This window comes from Pongo pygmaeus, chromosome 2 (genome assembly GCF_028885625.2).
Source record: "Pongo pygmaeus isolate AG05252 chromosome 2, NHGRI_mPonPyg2-v2.0_pri, whole genome shotgun sequence".
Classification (NCBI taxonomy): Eukaryota; Metazoa; Chordata; class Mammalia; order Primates; family Hominidae; genus Pongo; species Pongo pygmaeus.
The window spans coordinates 54,179,874-54,193,404 of record NC_085930.1 but is presented as its reverse complement, the minus strand read 5'-3'; the positions used below and the strand labels follow the sequence as shown (position 1 = coordinate 54,193,404).

The following is a 13,531-nucleotide window of genomic DNA, read 5'->3' as shown; positions in this document are numbered from 1 at the left end:
AGTAGCTCTTTCAATTTGAGTATTTGGAGGTCTCCTATAGGAGTTTGGTAAGAGATTTTGTAGAGGTGCAGCCTCTTAAATCTCACCCTTTTCTTTCCTCTTTACCCAAAAATATCACAGTAATTCTTAAACAGAAAAAGATGAGAGTCCAGTGGCTTTTGGAAATTCCCATGCTATTGATTACATATCACCAACAGCAAAGGATTCATCCTGGAGATGCTTAAGACATAATGACTGACCCAGATTGCAAAGGATGAATGCTGGTCTAGGAAATAGGAATATGTTTGAAAACTACACTACACATAGTTTTTTTTAATTTTAAGAAGTGGGTCATGTTTATTCCTAGTGAAATATTTGTCGTAACTCATGCATTAATTTCAGCAAGGTCCTACTTTGGATCATAGTGTAGATGGTAACAAGGAGCTATTGAAATGTTTTAAACCTAGGAATGATAAGATGAAAGAGTAAAAGGGGATTCACACAATCAACAGACACTTGTGAAAAGTGATGTGGAATAGTCTTAAGATCCTGGAATAAAGACACCTAGATATCTGCCCCGTTCTGGAATTTTTAGTTTTACGTTTTGTTTTTGTTGTTGTTACTCAAAAAACAAAGGCCATGTAGTGGCTCACACCTGTAATCCTAGCACTTTGGGAGGCCGAGGTGGGCAGATCGCTTGAGCTCAGATGTTTGAGACCAGCCTGGGCCATATTACGAAACCTCATCTCTACAAAAAATACAAAAATTATCCTGGCATCGTGACGCGGTGCCTGTAGTTCTACCTATGCAGGAGGCTGAGGTGGGAGGATCTCCTGAGCTTGGGGAGATCCAGGCTGCAGTGAACCATGATAGCACCACTGCACTCCCACCTGGGTGACAGAGTGAGTGAGATCCTGTCTCAAAAACAAAAAAACCCAAAGAGTTAGAGTATTTCATTTCTAAAGTCTCTTTTATTTCTAACTTTTTGAGTCTAGAAAAAGTGAATGAAAGTTTGTATGCCTGATTTGACGATATGATATTAATGTTAAGAATCATCGTGGGGTTTTGGTATATTTTGCTATATTTAAGCCAGTGAATGAAGTGAAGGATAGACTTTGGTTCTAATTAATTATTTCTGTATTTTCTTTATAGGGATTAATCAATTCATGACAGAGACAGTGAAGAATTGTAAAAGAGACGGGTTTGTTCAGACCATTTTGGGAAGGCGTAGATATTTGCCAGGAATCAAAGACAACAACCCTTATCGTAAAGCTCATGTATGTTGAAATTTTATAGGAATTTTAACTTAACATTTCAATGACATGTACTTTTTCAGCAGAATAAATACTACAAATATCCGTTTTAGGGATTACTGGCATATTAATTGGATTTTCTGTATAGACAAGATCAACCATTGGTTTCATTAAGGACTTTGAAGTGATGGCACATGCCAGTATTTGCTGAACAGAGTCTGGGGGATTAATGTAAACATGTGTTTACTTAATAATACTTTAAACATGTTCTGTTGCCAGTAAACCAATTATTTATTAGCTTAGATAATAAGTTGTAAATGAACTTAATTTTTACATTTGCTAATTATTCTTTGTTTCCTATACAATATACTAATTTATCATATCATACCAATTTGCTAACATTCCTCAGAGATTAGCCAGTCATTAAATTTTGATTAATTTTTGGTTCATTCTACTTGTTTGCTTATTTTAAAAGCACTATCTGGCCAGGTACAGTGGCTCATGCCTGTAGTCTCAGCACTTTGGAAGGCTGAGGCAGGAGGATTGCTTGAGCCCAGGAGTTTGAGACCAGCTTGGGCAACATAGTGAGACCCCCTATGTCTATAAAAATAAATAAATTAACTGAGTGAGGTAGTGCAATGCCTGTAGTCTTAGCTACTTGGGAGGCTGAGGTGGGAGGATTGCTTGAGCCCAGGAATTGGAGGCTGCAGTGAGCCATGATTGAACCACTGTATTCCAGCCTAGGTGGCAGAATGAGACCCTATGTTTAATTAAAAAAAAAAAAAAAAAAGTGCTATCTCATTAGAGATTATTAAGATATCCCAAATAGTGAATAAGGCTATTTTTAACGGCATTTAAAAGACTTATTGATATTTGCTCAAATTATGTTTAAGTCTCTTTCTGAATTCATTGGGATTCATGAAAGTATTCTGCATATCTAAGTATTTAAGCTTCTAGTATAGTTCATATCTTCCATTTTAACTAGATGTTTTTTGCCCTTCACCCATGACTTTGTGTTTTAGTGCTCATTAGACATTGTATGTAATGAAAATACCCCGCTAAACTTCTGTCTGGAGCTCAAAGCCTTCAGAGCATTAATGCTTTTAGGGACTGTGGAAGAATAGTTGGCTTTTTGTTACTGCTTTACTCTCTAGCCTCCCATATATCCACATGCAAATATCAGATATTTATCAGGCTTTTACCATATATCTAAGTGAACTAGTAACTTTAGTTGATGGACTAGGAAACTTAAGTTTTCAGTCTTGGAAGAGATAATGCAAACAAAAAAAAATATATGAAAACATCATTGATATACTTATTTAGGTTTCAGGGAGAAGGAAAGACTTAAACAGATTCTTGAAGGCTAAAGTTTAGGCTGTTGGGAATGAGAAAAAGACAACAATCACAAAAGGATAACTGAGTGAGGACTGGCTAGAAGCCAAACTGGTAGGAATGGAGAGTTTGAGTTGTCACGTAGGGGTAGATAATTTTCTCCTGGATAGATGGAGCCAGCTAGAACCTAGGAGACTAAAAGGCTTCTTCTAAATGACAGAAGGCTTTTAGTGGCAGGCTGAGAAATTTGGACTCGATCTAATAATATGAATTGATCATGTTTTCTGGAATTTACATGATAAAAAATGGAATATATAGTTATTAATATAAATGAATCATATAAGTTTGTGAAAATTAATATTATTGTACCTGAAGATGCAAGAGAGTAATAAGACTTTTTCATGCCAAATACTTCAGTGTTAAAGTTCTGATTCATTATGTTGCTGCTGAGGAAAAATATTCCAGCCCTCTGAATTAGGAATAGAGTAAACATAGCCAGGTTGTTTTTTGGTTTTGGTTTTGGTTTTTGCTTTTGTTCAAACTTTTGTTGTACTGAAAAATACATTCTCACACATAGAGAATGTAGATTTCACTAAATTATCACAGAGCTACACCTGTGTAACTACCACTCAGGGCAAGAAATAGAATACTGTCAGTGCCCCAGAAGCGCCCCTCATGCATCCTCCTAATCATCACCCATCACCTTCCCAGAAATAGCCACTGTTATAACTTCTAACACTATAGTTTTGTTTTGCATTTTTTTGAGCTCCATATACATCATATATGTATATTTTGTCTCTAGCTTCTATCAGAATTACATGGGTAAGTCATTCTTGTTGTTTCATGTAGAAATAGCTGTATACTCTTATATGAATATACCATAATTTATCTATTTTTCTCTTGATGAGAACTTGGGTTGTCAGTTTGAAGCTAAGCTGTTGTGTTTTTGAACATGCTTGTACAAGGTTCTTGGTGCACATATACATGCATTTATGTTTGGTAAAGACACAGTGGTGGGATTGCTGTGTATTTTCAACTTCAGTAGATAAAGCCAAATTGTTTTCTGTGGAGATTATAGCAGTTTGTCCTCCCATCAGAAGAGTATGTGAGTCCTCACTGCTCTGCATTCTTGTCGACACTTCCTATTAAGCTAATATAATTTTAGCTATTCTGGTGGGTATAAAGTAGTATCCTGTAGTTTTAATTTGTGTTTCCTTGGCTACTAGTGAGGTAACCTTAAAAATGAGCAACCTTACAAATGTGTATTAGCCATTTAGTTATTTTTTCATGGGTAAATACCTATTCTGGTTTTCTTTTTAATTTTTCTGTTGAGTTTTCTGCATTTTTTCTTATCAATTTGTAGGAACCTGTTACTGGTTACACGTGTAGAAAATATTCTCTCCCACATTGTGTCTGGCCTTTTCTCCCACTCATTAGTAATTTTAGGTGTGGAGAGAGGTTTTTGTTTTATTTTGTTTTTCTTAAAGACAGGGTCTCACTATGTTGCCCAGGCTGGTTTCAAACTCCTGGTCTCAACTGATCCTCTTGCCTTAGCCTCCTGAGTAGCTGAGATTACAGGCATTTAATATACTAGAAGTTGGGTATAGCTCAGATGACAGAGGACTAGAGAATACCTCTCATGTTACATTGACCCCCCTCCCTGGAGTAGATCTTTTTCATTTTCTGAGACATTTTGGGGCACCGGGAATGATATTCATGTATAGATTATACCTGGATATTAATCCAGACTCCCTTCTCTACTCTTCCAAGATGAGTAATTTTAGTAGGCATGGTTCTCTGCCAAGAAGCACTTGGCAGCAGTCATTTCAAGGAAGTTGTAACTGAATACCCAGGGATCTAGGATGTGCATTTTCACTAGCGGCTAAGGATTTGCCTCAGCAGCCCATGAAAAGCTCTGATTCACATCAGAGGGCTCCATACCTGCAGGGCTCAAACTCTATATTAAAGACCAAGAGGCCATTGGTATAGAGGGTGTGCTTAGGACATTCCAACCCACCTCCCAAAGAACGATATTCTACTTATTTAGGATTAAGATTATTTTGAGGAGCAGATCTTTTAGAATAATATCTAGAACAGCTAGAACACTGATGAGCTAAATACATTCTAAGTGCAAAGTAGTTTTTGGATCCTAACTGAGTAGTCAAGATATCTAAGCTGAAGCAATCTGACCTTCTTATATATGTCTGGAACAGCTAGAACACTGATGAGCTAAATACATTCTAAGTGCAGAGTAGTTTTTGGATCCTAACTGAGTAGTCAAGATATCTAAGCTGAAGCAACCTGACCTTCTTATATTTTTGTCTGCCCTAATGTGGAAACCCCAGAATCTAGAGCCCTGGATCATGATAGTTGTTATTCTTAGGATGCAGCCTAATAGTTGGTGTTCTGGGTCACATCTCAGTCCAGCTTTCCAGTCTGGCTGCAGATGTGAGCACTGAACTGTGGACACTAAAGGAAAGTATGAAACCATGTTGGCATATCTGGTGGAGCACCTGTTAATTGTTTTTTCTAGGCTGAGCGTCAAGCTATCAACACAACAGTCCAAGGATCGGCAGCTGATATTGTCAAAATAGCCACAGTTAACATTCAGAAGCAATTAGAGACCTTCCACTCAACCTTCAAATCCCATGGTCATCGAGAGGGTATGCTCCAAAGTGACCGAACAGGTTTGTTCATAGATGAGGCCTGTGCTGTAACATGATGAGAATAATTGTATCAGAAATGTAAATGGGAAGTATTTTTTATTTCTCAACAGTTCTCAAATGTTTTGGTCTCACGATGTCTTTATACTATTAGAAATTATTAAGGATTTCAAAGAGCTCTTGTTTTTCTGGGTTATGTCTATATATTTACCATATTATAAATTAAAACAGGGAATTTTAAAACATTAGCATTTAAAGTAATTACAGACTCACCATATTTTGACATGTCACATATTTTTATGAAAATAACTACATCTTTTAAGAACTAAAGAAAATTCTTGATAGGTGGCTTTATTTTACATATGTGGAAATCTCTTTAATGTTTGGCTTAAGAGAACACAGCTGGCTGTTTGTATCTGCTTCTGTATTCAATCTGTTGTAATATCCCATGTCCTGTAACCCTCTTCGGGAAACTCTTTGTACAGTCTGGGATGATGCATGTCTCAATTTGTGGGAGACAGATGGGTTTCCCAGGATGTGGAATTTCACTTCTCTACCAGGACAGTTGGCCACTTTGCTGCACTCTTATAAGAAAATGCAGCTGAAAAAGGCAAATAGCCTCATAGTGTTATTATGAAAGTAATTTCGACTGCAGATTTTGGGATCCTCTGTGGTCTTCAGACCATACTTTAAGAATATGTTGATATTCCTATTTATGACCTGCAGTGTTCTCTGGTCTTAGAATATACTCTTCATCTCTTTATCACATATGTTCCTTTGCTGATATTGTTTTCTTGTTCTTACTTTCAGAATATTTTCCGTGAGTTTTCCCTTTATTGCTTGGATAAATTATTTCTTGTACTAACAAGTACAGTGAAATTTTCTTTTTTTCTTCTGTCACATGTCCATATTTCTGCTTTAAATACTATTTCACTGTCACTGAGATTGTCAAACCATGACAGCAGACCTTTTTTTTTTTTTTTTTTTTTGAGACAGAGTTTCACTCTGTCACCCAGGCTGGAGTGCAGTGGTATGATCTCAGCTCACTGCAACCTCTGCCTCCTGGGTTCAAGGGATTTTCCTACCTCAGCTTCCCGAGTAGCTGGGATTATGGGAATGTGCCACCATGCCTGGCTAATTTAAAATTTTTTTTTTTTTTTTTTAGTAGAGAGGGGGTTTCACCATGTTGTCCAGGCTGTTCTAGAACTCCTGACCTCAAGTGATCTGCCTGCCAAGTTTGGCTTCCCAAAGTGTTGGGATTACAAGCGTGAGCCATCGCGTCCAGCCAGGAGGCATGTTTTAAATTTTCCTGGGAAGAAATTAAGGTTTGGTGCATAGAGAGGAAGAAAAAGCTGCTAGAGATGGGTCAGAAAGGTCATGATTAGTTATTGAGGATGAGATTTGCTATTTCTGGAAGAGACATACATACAGGTTATAGATAATAATACAGCCAGTTATAACGTGTTCGCTTATGTACAAAGATACGTAGATACAAAAGTTTATTTTCTCATTAAGTGAGGATTATTAATTTTGTCATCAGTCCCCCTTGAAATATCTGAGGCCCCTCATTCATTTTGAGTGTGGGACTATGTGTATATATACACACACATACACATTTATATTTAATTGAGAGAGAATATATAATTAAACTTATTTGGGGAGTAATACTGTGCTGTGTGCTTTGGGGATTTAGAAGTAAAAGTTATCAATCTATGTTTAAATTTAAGGTCTATTTAAGAAAGGAGAGGAAGGTATGATACCTGACTGAAGTATTTGTATTAATTCCACACAGCAGAGTGATAAATGTCAAAATGAGGATACAGACAGTAATGACTTTAAGAGTCAGTGGAAGGCGATATGGCTCTGTCACTGAGGATGGCTTCATGGTGTCATGCCAGCTTAAAGTAGCACTGGGTCAGTAGGATGAAAGGAAGGTGAGCGTGAGGAAGCAGACCACATGGGGAACAAGAGCATCATGGCATTCTAGGTCAGAAGCCAGGTAGTCAAGGGAAATCAAGAGGGCAAAGGCATGGTCATCAGAAAGCAGAAAAGCTAGAGCATCCAGACAGTCAATGGTGTGAGCCAAGTGTGGCTTCATGGGGCAGATCAGATTTCAGCTGAACAGGTGAACAGAGGTACAGCCTTTGCAGTCCTAGTGTGGAAGCAGCTTGCTGCAGCCTCAGGTGCTTTTGTTTGCTTACTGTGTGAGAGCCACCTCTAAGCAAACTGGCACTGCAGATAGTGACAGTTGAAGAACTCTCTCCCTGAGGGAAGCACCAGATACTGAGGGAGATGGTACTCATGCTGGACCTGAAAGATAAGTAGGGAATTTGGACAACAGAAAGGAAGGTGACTGCTATGAGGTTTAAGCAAACAAGTAAAGGCAGTTCCAGTAAAGGTGTTCATGTTGAGCTTTATCTTTTTGGTCAGAAGGGCATAATCTGTACCACTAGGTCCAGCTAATGAGGAAATAGTAACTAAGTCTAGTATATATTTTGGAGTTATGGCTACTGGAAGGTATGGATTATCTCCACAGAAAAACGTACAGACATAGACTCTTACATATAACTGCAAGGGGTTTATGTACTCTCTGAAGTCCACTTTGGGAATCTAGATTTAGAATTACTTGTTTGGAGTGTGTGCGGTTCAGTTGGGGAAGCACCAATTCTATCATGATGACACTTCTGGCCATAAAAAGACATGAGGGAGTGTCCCCCTTAAGAAACACTGCCTAACAATATTAGTTTGCTTTCTGGGGCAGGAATCAGGCCCCATACCTCCCTGGTGCTATTACTCAGATGGTGGTAGGGGGACTCCATGGATAGAGAAAATATTAGTTATTCGTGAGAAATAAGTTGGACTAGAGCTTGGAGCAGAGTTCCTCACACCCCATTGACTGAATTCTTTGGGAGACTCCTTCTTTCTGGGAGGAAGTTTGTGAGTTTATACCGGATACTTAGGGTAGGTAGCGACCAGCAAGTAGTTCTTTTCCTGATAGTTCTTAGTCTTGTGTGTTTTAATCTTCTCATTAAAATTTCTCAGAGTTACTCAATCTCTAAAAACATTCTTCTATGACTTAGCGACATGCTGATCAGTTTTGCTCCTTTTTCATGAAGTAGGATTGTCACAAAAGAGAAAACTGCAAGGGATGTTCTGCCCAATCAGAGGAGGCTTCTTCATCCTTCAACTCCATGATGAACTCCTATATGAAGTGGCAGAAGAAGATGTTGTTCAGGTATTTTTGCAATGCTTGTGTCCATTCCATAGGAAGCCAGGACACTGTATTGTCAGGCTGACAGCTTTGTTTTCTATGCATGAGGATTTTGGAACTCTACCCTAGCCCTGGGATGGCTGTATAAATGTTGAGTCCTTACAGGTAGAAAAGGAGCTAAGAGTGTTCCGTTTTGTACTAGTTCTTAGTAAGTGAAGAAATCGCCAATGCAAGATGTTTTTGTCTTGGAGGAATTAAACAAAAATTTGGAGTCTTTCCCTTAGGGTTTCTAAGCTCCAAGCATTCTAGCAAAAACTTTCAGAAATTCCTGCTCATCAGTGAAGAAGAGTTTGAGATGTCTTTTTATTTATTTATTTATTTTATTTTTTATTTTTTCTGATTTAGCATTTTAAGCACCATTGGGTGAAGAGCTCCAGTCTGGTTTATAACCTTCTCAGGGGATGGTTTGGGAAACATTCTTTGACTGGGCAGAGTTTGTTAACCTCATTTTTTTTTTTTTTCCTTAGGTATCTCAGATTGTCAAGAATGAAATGGAAAGTGCTGTAAAACTGTCTGTGAAATTGAAAGTTAAAGTGAAAATAGGCGCCAGCTGGGGAGAGCTGAAGGACTTTGATGTGTAACTGTGCTGTTGATGAAGTCCTCCCAGGGAAGCCTGTGCAGATACAGTCACCTGGAAAGAACAGAGATTACCCTTTCACCTACCTCAGGAAAACAAACTTTCAAGTCTTGATAGACTAAGCCTAGTAATTTTATAGTGAGAGTTTCAAACTATATACCAGGGTCTATCTTTATAGCATCAAAAACTTCTGGGGTTATGGGGGAAGTAGAATACCAAGTATAATAGTTACATTCACTTTCAAAGAGCATCTATGAATTTGCCTTTTGTAATGTACTGTGGCTTTAAACATATTCAGAACAGATGCTTGAAATATGCACTTAGCACTTTGGCTCCACATCTGTCTGAGTAAACCATGGAGAAAATGAAGCCACTGCCTCTATTGACCCCGACAGGAGCCATAGGCAGATAAAGATTTGGTTTCACCCTAGTGGTGTTAGGCATTGTGTGTGACTTTTTTTCCTCTAATATCAATTTTAGAGTACTGAAATAGTATTTTAAAGTAGTATTGGCTAATAAATTATGAATTCTATAAAGTGGTAAGACTTGGTATGGTTGGAGTCTAGGAATGAATATTCATGAAATGTTTCTTATTGCTTTTCCTTCCCTAATTCATACAATGAATGTATTTGGAATACTTACATGTTATAAAATAAACTATACCTCTTCAAGAGGTATCCTGTTCTGTAAGATCAGATGTTTTTATTGCAGGTAAATATAATACTGCCAGAGACAGAAAATACCCCCTTATCAGTCCCTTAGTGCCTCTTTCTGTTTGTGGCGTGGTGAGAAAACCCATGCTGAAAAGATTGTACTTTGTGATCCCAGTCAGAGGGATGGAGCTAATCTTTTTGCTGTTGAAATAAAATGAATTTATGAGAAACTTTATATCAACAATTGTTTTGTTAAAAATTGTAGTTGGTCTAAGAGTGTTCCTTATTTAGTTACTCCATAGCTTGTTCATAGGAAGCACTGATTATATTCTTAATCAGTTACCAGAAGAGCTCTTTTATGTTTATTAATCAGAATAGTGAAAAAAAGATAGTTGCTTTATAAAATGTAATGCATTATCAGTAGTTGGGTATTAATGCATAAGAGACCTAGACATAATTTTTTTGGGGGGGTGGGGTGAGAAAGGCAGAGATGGCAGCAGTAAGAGGGAAGAATATCATTATTTCTTTTTCCATATTTACCTGTACTATGTTTCTCAAAAGCTGAAGTGCTGTCAGTATTCTGGTAGGCTTGAAAGATCTGGCACAAGAGAAAGCTGAATCTGTTTACCTGTGAGTGTTCTTCAAACATGAGGGCAAGCAAAAGTCCCTTCTGCCTCATTCTCTGCAGCCGTGGCCCAGCATGTGTAGTCACATGCATTTTCTCATTCTGTTTGACCTGTCAGCTGGACCTGAAACAGGCCATCCTCATTTTGCATGATTCAGATGTGCACAAATCCCAGTTACTATGGTTTACTTAATAACACGAGTCTCGCCTGCAACACAATTCAAAATTTCAGTTACCAGTGGATATTAACTGTGACTAACGGCATGAAATTCAAACTTCACTGATAGTTCTTCAAACCACAACCACTGTATAAATAAGAAATGCACATTGTGTTATGCAGAATAATGCCCCCCACCCCAAAGTTCACATCCTAATTCCTAAAATCTGTGAACTGTTATTACATGGCAAAAGGGACCTTGTTGATGTGATTAAGTTAGAGATCATGAGGTGGGGGATTATCCTGGATTATCTCAATGGTTCCATTGTAATCACCAGGGTCTTTATAAGAGGGAAGCAGATGGTCAGAGTCAGGGAAGATGTGACAATAGAAACAGAGAAAGATTTGAAGATGCTACACTGCCGGCTTTAAAGTGGGAAGAAGGGGCCATGAGCCAAGGAATGCAGGAACCCTCAAAAAATTGGAAAAGGTAAGGAAATGGATTCTCTCCTAGAACCTTTTGAAGGGATGTAGCCCTGCCAACACCTTGACTCTAGCCCAGTAAAGACCATTTTGGACTTCTGTCCTTTAGAACTGCAAGACAATAATTTGAGTTGTTTTGAGCTAGTAAGTTTGTGGAATTGGTAGCAGTAATAGGAAATTCATACATGCATCATGATGAGGACCAGTTACATCACTTCTTCCAAAGGCTGTCTATGATTGGTCACTTCACATCTGTTATTCACTTTACTTGCAGATGGCAAAATATGGTTGTGTTGATTGCTTGTCTCCCAGTGGTAAATCCACATTATACAAAAATGGATAATCAAAAGTGGAAGTTGGCTAATAAAGATCAAAGTGTACCAGAGAAGTAAAAAATAACACTGGAAGTGAAATTCAAATTAAACATAAATGGAATTACAGAAGAACTACCTGCCTGGGAATGCTGACACTGCTGCTGTTTGAGATACAGTAGATAGGCAACCTGAGAAACAGTAAAGGCACAATTAACATAAATGAGGAAAATGGTCGTGACAAAAGGATAAAGATGTCCCAGAGGAAGTGATGCCAACAAAAAACTTCATTAATTTTTAATCTGTAACTTTAATTCCATCAAAGTCTCATCAGGATTTTATATTTTTTAGATAGATAGTATCTTAAAACTCACCTGAAGAAAAAAATACCAGTACCTGGCCGGGTGCAGTGGCTCACGCCTGTAATCCCAGCACATTGGGAGGCTGAGGCAGGTGGATCATGAGGTCAAGAGATTGAGACCATCCTGGCCAACATGGCAAAACCCCATCTCTACTAAAAATACAAAAAATTAGCCGGGTGTGGCGGTGGGTGCCTGTAATCTCAGCTACTTGAGAGGCTGATGCAGGAGAATCACTTGAACCCGGGAGGTGGAGGTTGAAGTGAGCTGAGATCATGCCATTGCACTCCAGCCTGGACAAAAAGAGCAAAACTCTGTCTCACAAAAAAAAAAAAAAAAACCAGTACCTATCAAACTTGAGAAATAACAAAGATTTGTATCAGATATTAGGATGTGTTACAAAGATATAATAGTTTAAAATTATATAGACGGGATAGAAATAGGTAAGAGTATTAAAACAGACTAAAGAATTTAAGAAACAGACTTACACACATATGAGAAACGATTAAAATGTCATTTCAAATTAGTGGTGAAAGATGGGCTGTTCATAAACAGCGATGTAGTGATGAGTATCCATTGGTAAAAATATCAAGTTGGATCTCTATCTCAAATGTTCACGAAATACTCCAGATGGATTAAAAGCCTAAATATTTAAAAGAAGAGTATGAAAGTAAATTTAAAAAATATGAGAATGTTTATGACTTTATAGAAATAAAAGTCTTCTTTAAAACAAAGTTCTAAAATCATAAAGGTAAAAGATAAAACTTGACTACATTATAAAGAAAAATTTTCAGTATAAAAAGGGACATCAATAAAGTTAAATCATGAAAGACACTGAACTGTCTAACCCAGGGGCCATGGTACAACAGCAAATCCGAAACAGATCCATAGCCTAAGTAAGGCTGAGTTAGCAAGCGAGGACCATATGGTGCTAACCCCAAGTGAGAGCAAACCACACATTCATCAGTTGTACTTCAGCACATATCAGTGGAAGGTGCTCAAGGGTCACAACAGACCAGCCACTGTTACAGAGTCCCAGAGGATCCTAGGAGGAAGACAAGGACCAGCACCCCTCCTTTCTTATCATGAGTTAATGTAAGCCTTCCCCTAAACCCAGAAGCCAATCTTGGAAGGAGGAAGAGGGAGAGACTACACAATTCCTAGGAAGACTCAAAGGCAAGGAAAAATCAGTCATAGAAAATAAGCTACATTTTAAAAATCAACAACAGACAAATGATCTGTAGTAGAGTCTGACTCCATCTTTTGATGTTTGCCGACAAGTTTTGAGCCTCTATTCTCCCATTTCCTCTTCTGTCCACATCTGAGTAAGCTGAGAAGAAATCCAGTGCTCCCTTCTTTGGTGCCAATGGGATTTTCAAACCCTGTAAGCCCCATGCTGCAACCCCTGGCCCACCTTCTGACCACAGTAAAAACCCAGTCTCTTCCTTTTTCTCTCAAGTTGCCTTGCTCTCTGCAGAAAGCCTCACTGAGTAATAAACCTTTTCATATCAGTAAAATTCCAATTAAAACAATAAGATGCCATTTTCATCTTTCACAGTGTGAAAAAATAAAAATATTTGAAAATAGGTGAAGATGAAACTAATTTTTATACACTGATAGAAGAATTTCGTCAACATCTAATTAAATTGTGTAAATGAGCATGCCCTTTAATTCAGCAATTCCACTTGACATTAACATCTTCCCTAGAGAAAACACTTGCATGTATGCAAAATACATGTGCAGATGTACACTGCAGTCTTGTTTGTAATATCAATAGATTGGAAAATATCTAAATACTAGTAAAAGAGTGGTAGCAAGTTATGGTTTATTGACACCATGGGATAATATAAGTGAGTTAAAAACAATGA

General features: G+C 37.9%; 1 protein-coding gene across 5 annotated transcripts in view; it reads left to right on the top strand.

The window, feature by feature from the left end:
- Positions 1-9,962, top strand: part of POLQ (DNA polymerase theta) — a 113,805-nt gene extending 103,843 nt beyond the window's left edge. For 3 of the 5 annotated variants that reach the window (XM_054481060.1, XM_054481062.2, XM_054481063.2), the window contains 4 exons: positions 1,132-1,256; positions 5,098-5,251; positions 8,344-8,462; positions 8,966-9,962. In XM_054481060.1, coding sequence (XP_054337035.1) covers positions 1,132-1,256; positions 5,098-5,251; positions 8,344-8,462; positions 8,966-9,079 — 512 coding nt within the window. In that variant the 3' untranslated portion in view covers positions 9,080-9,962. Of the gene's footprint in view, positions 1-1,131; positions 1,257-5,097; positions 5,252-8,343; positions 8,463-8,965 lie in introns of those variants that run through there. The other 2 variants (XM_054481061.1, XR_008501519.2) reach the window with 2 other exon arrangements.
- The last annotated feature ends 3,569 nt before the right edge of the window (positions 9,963-13,531 follow it).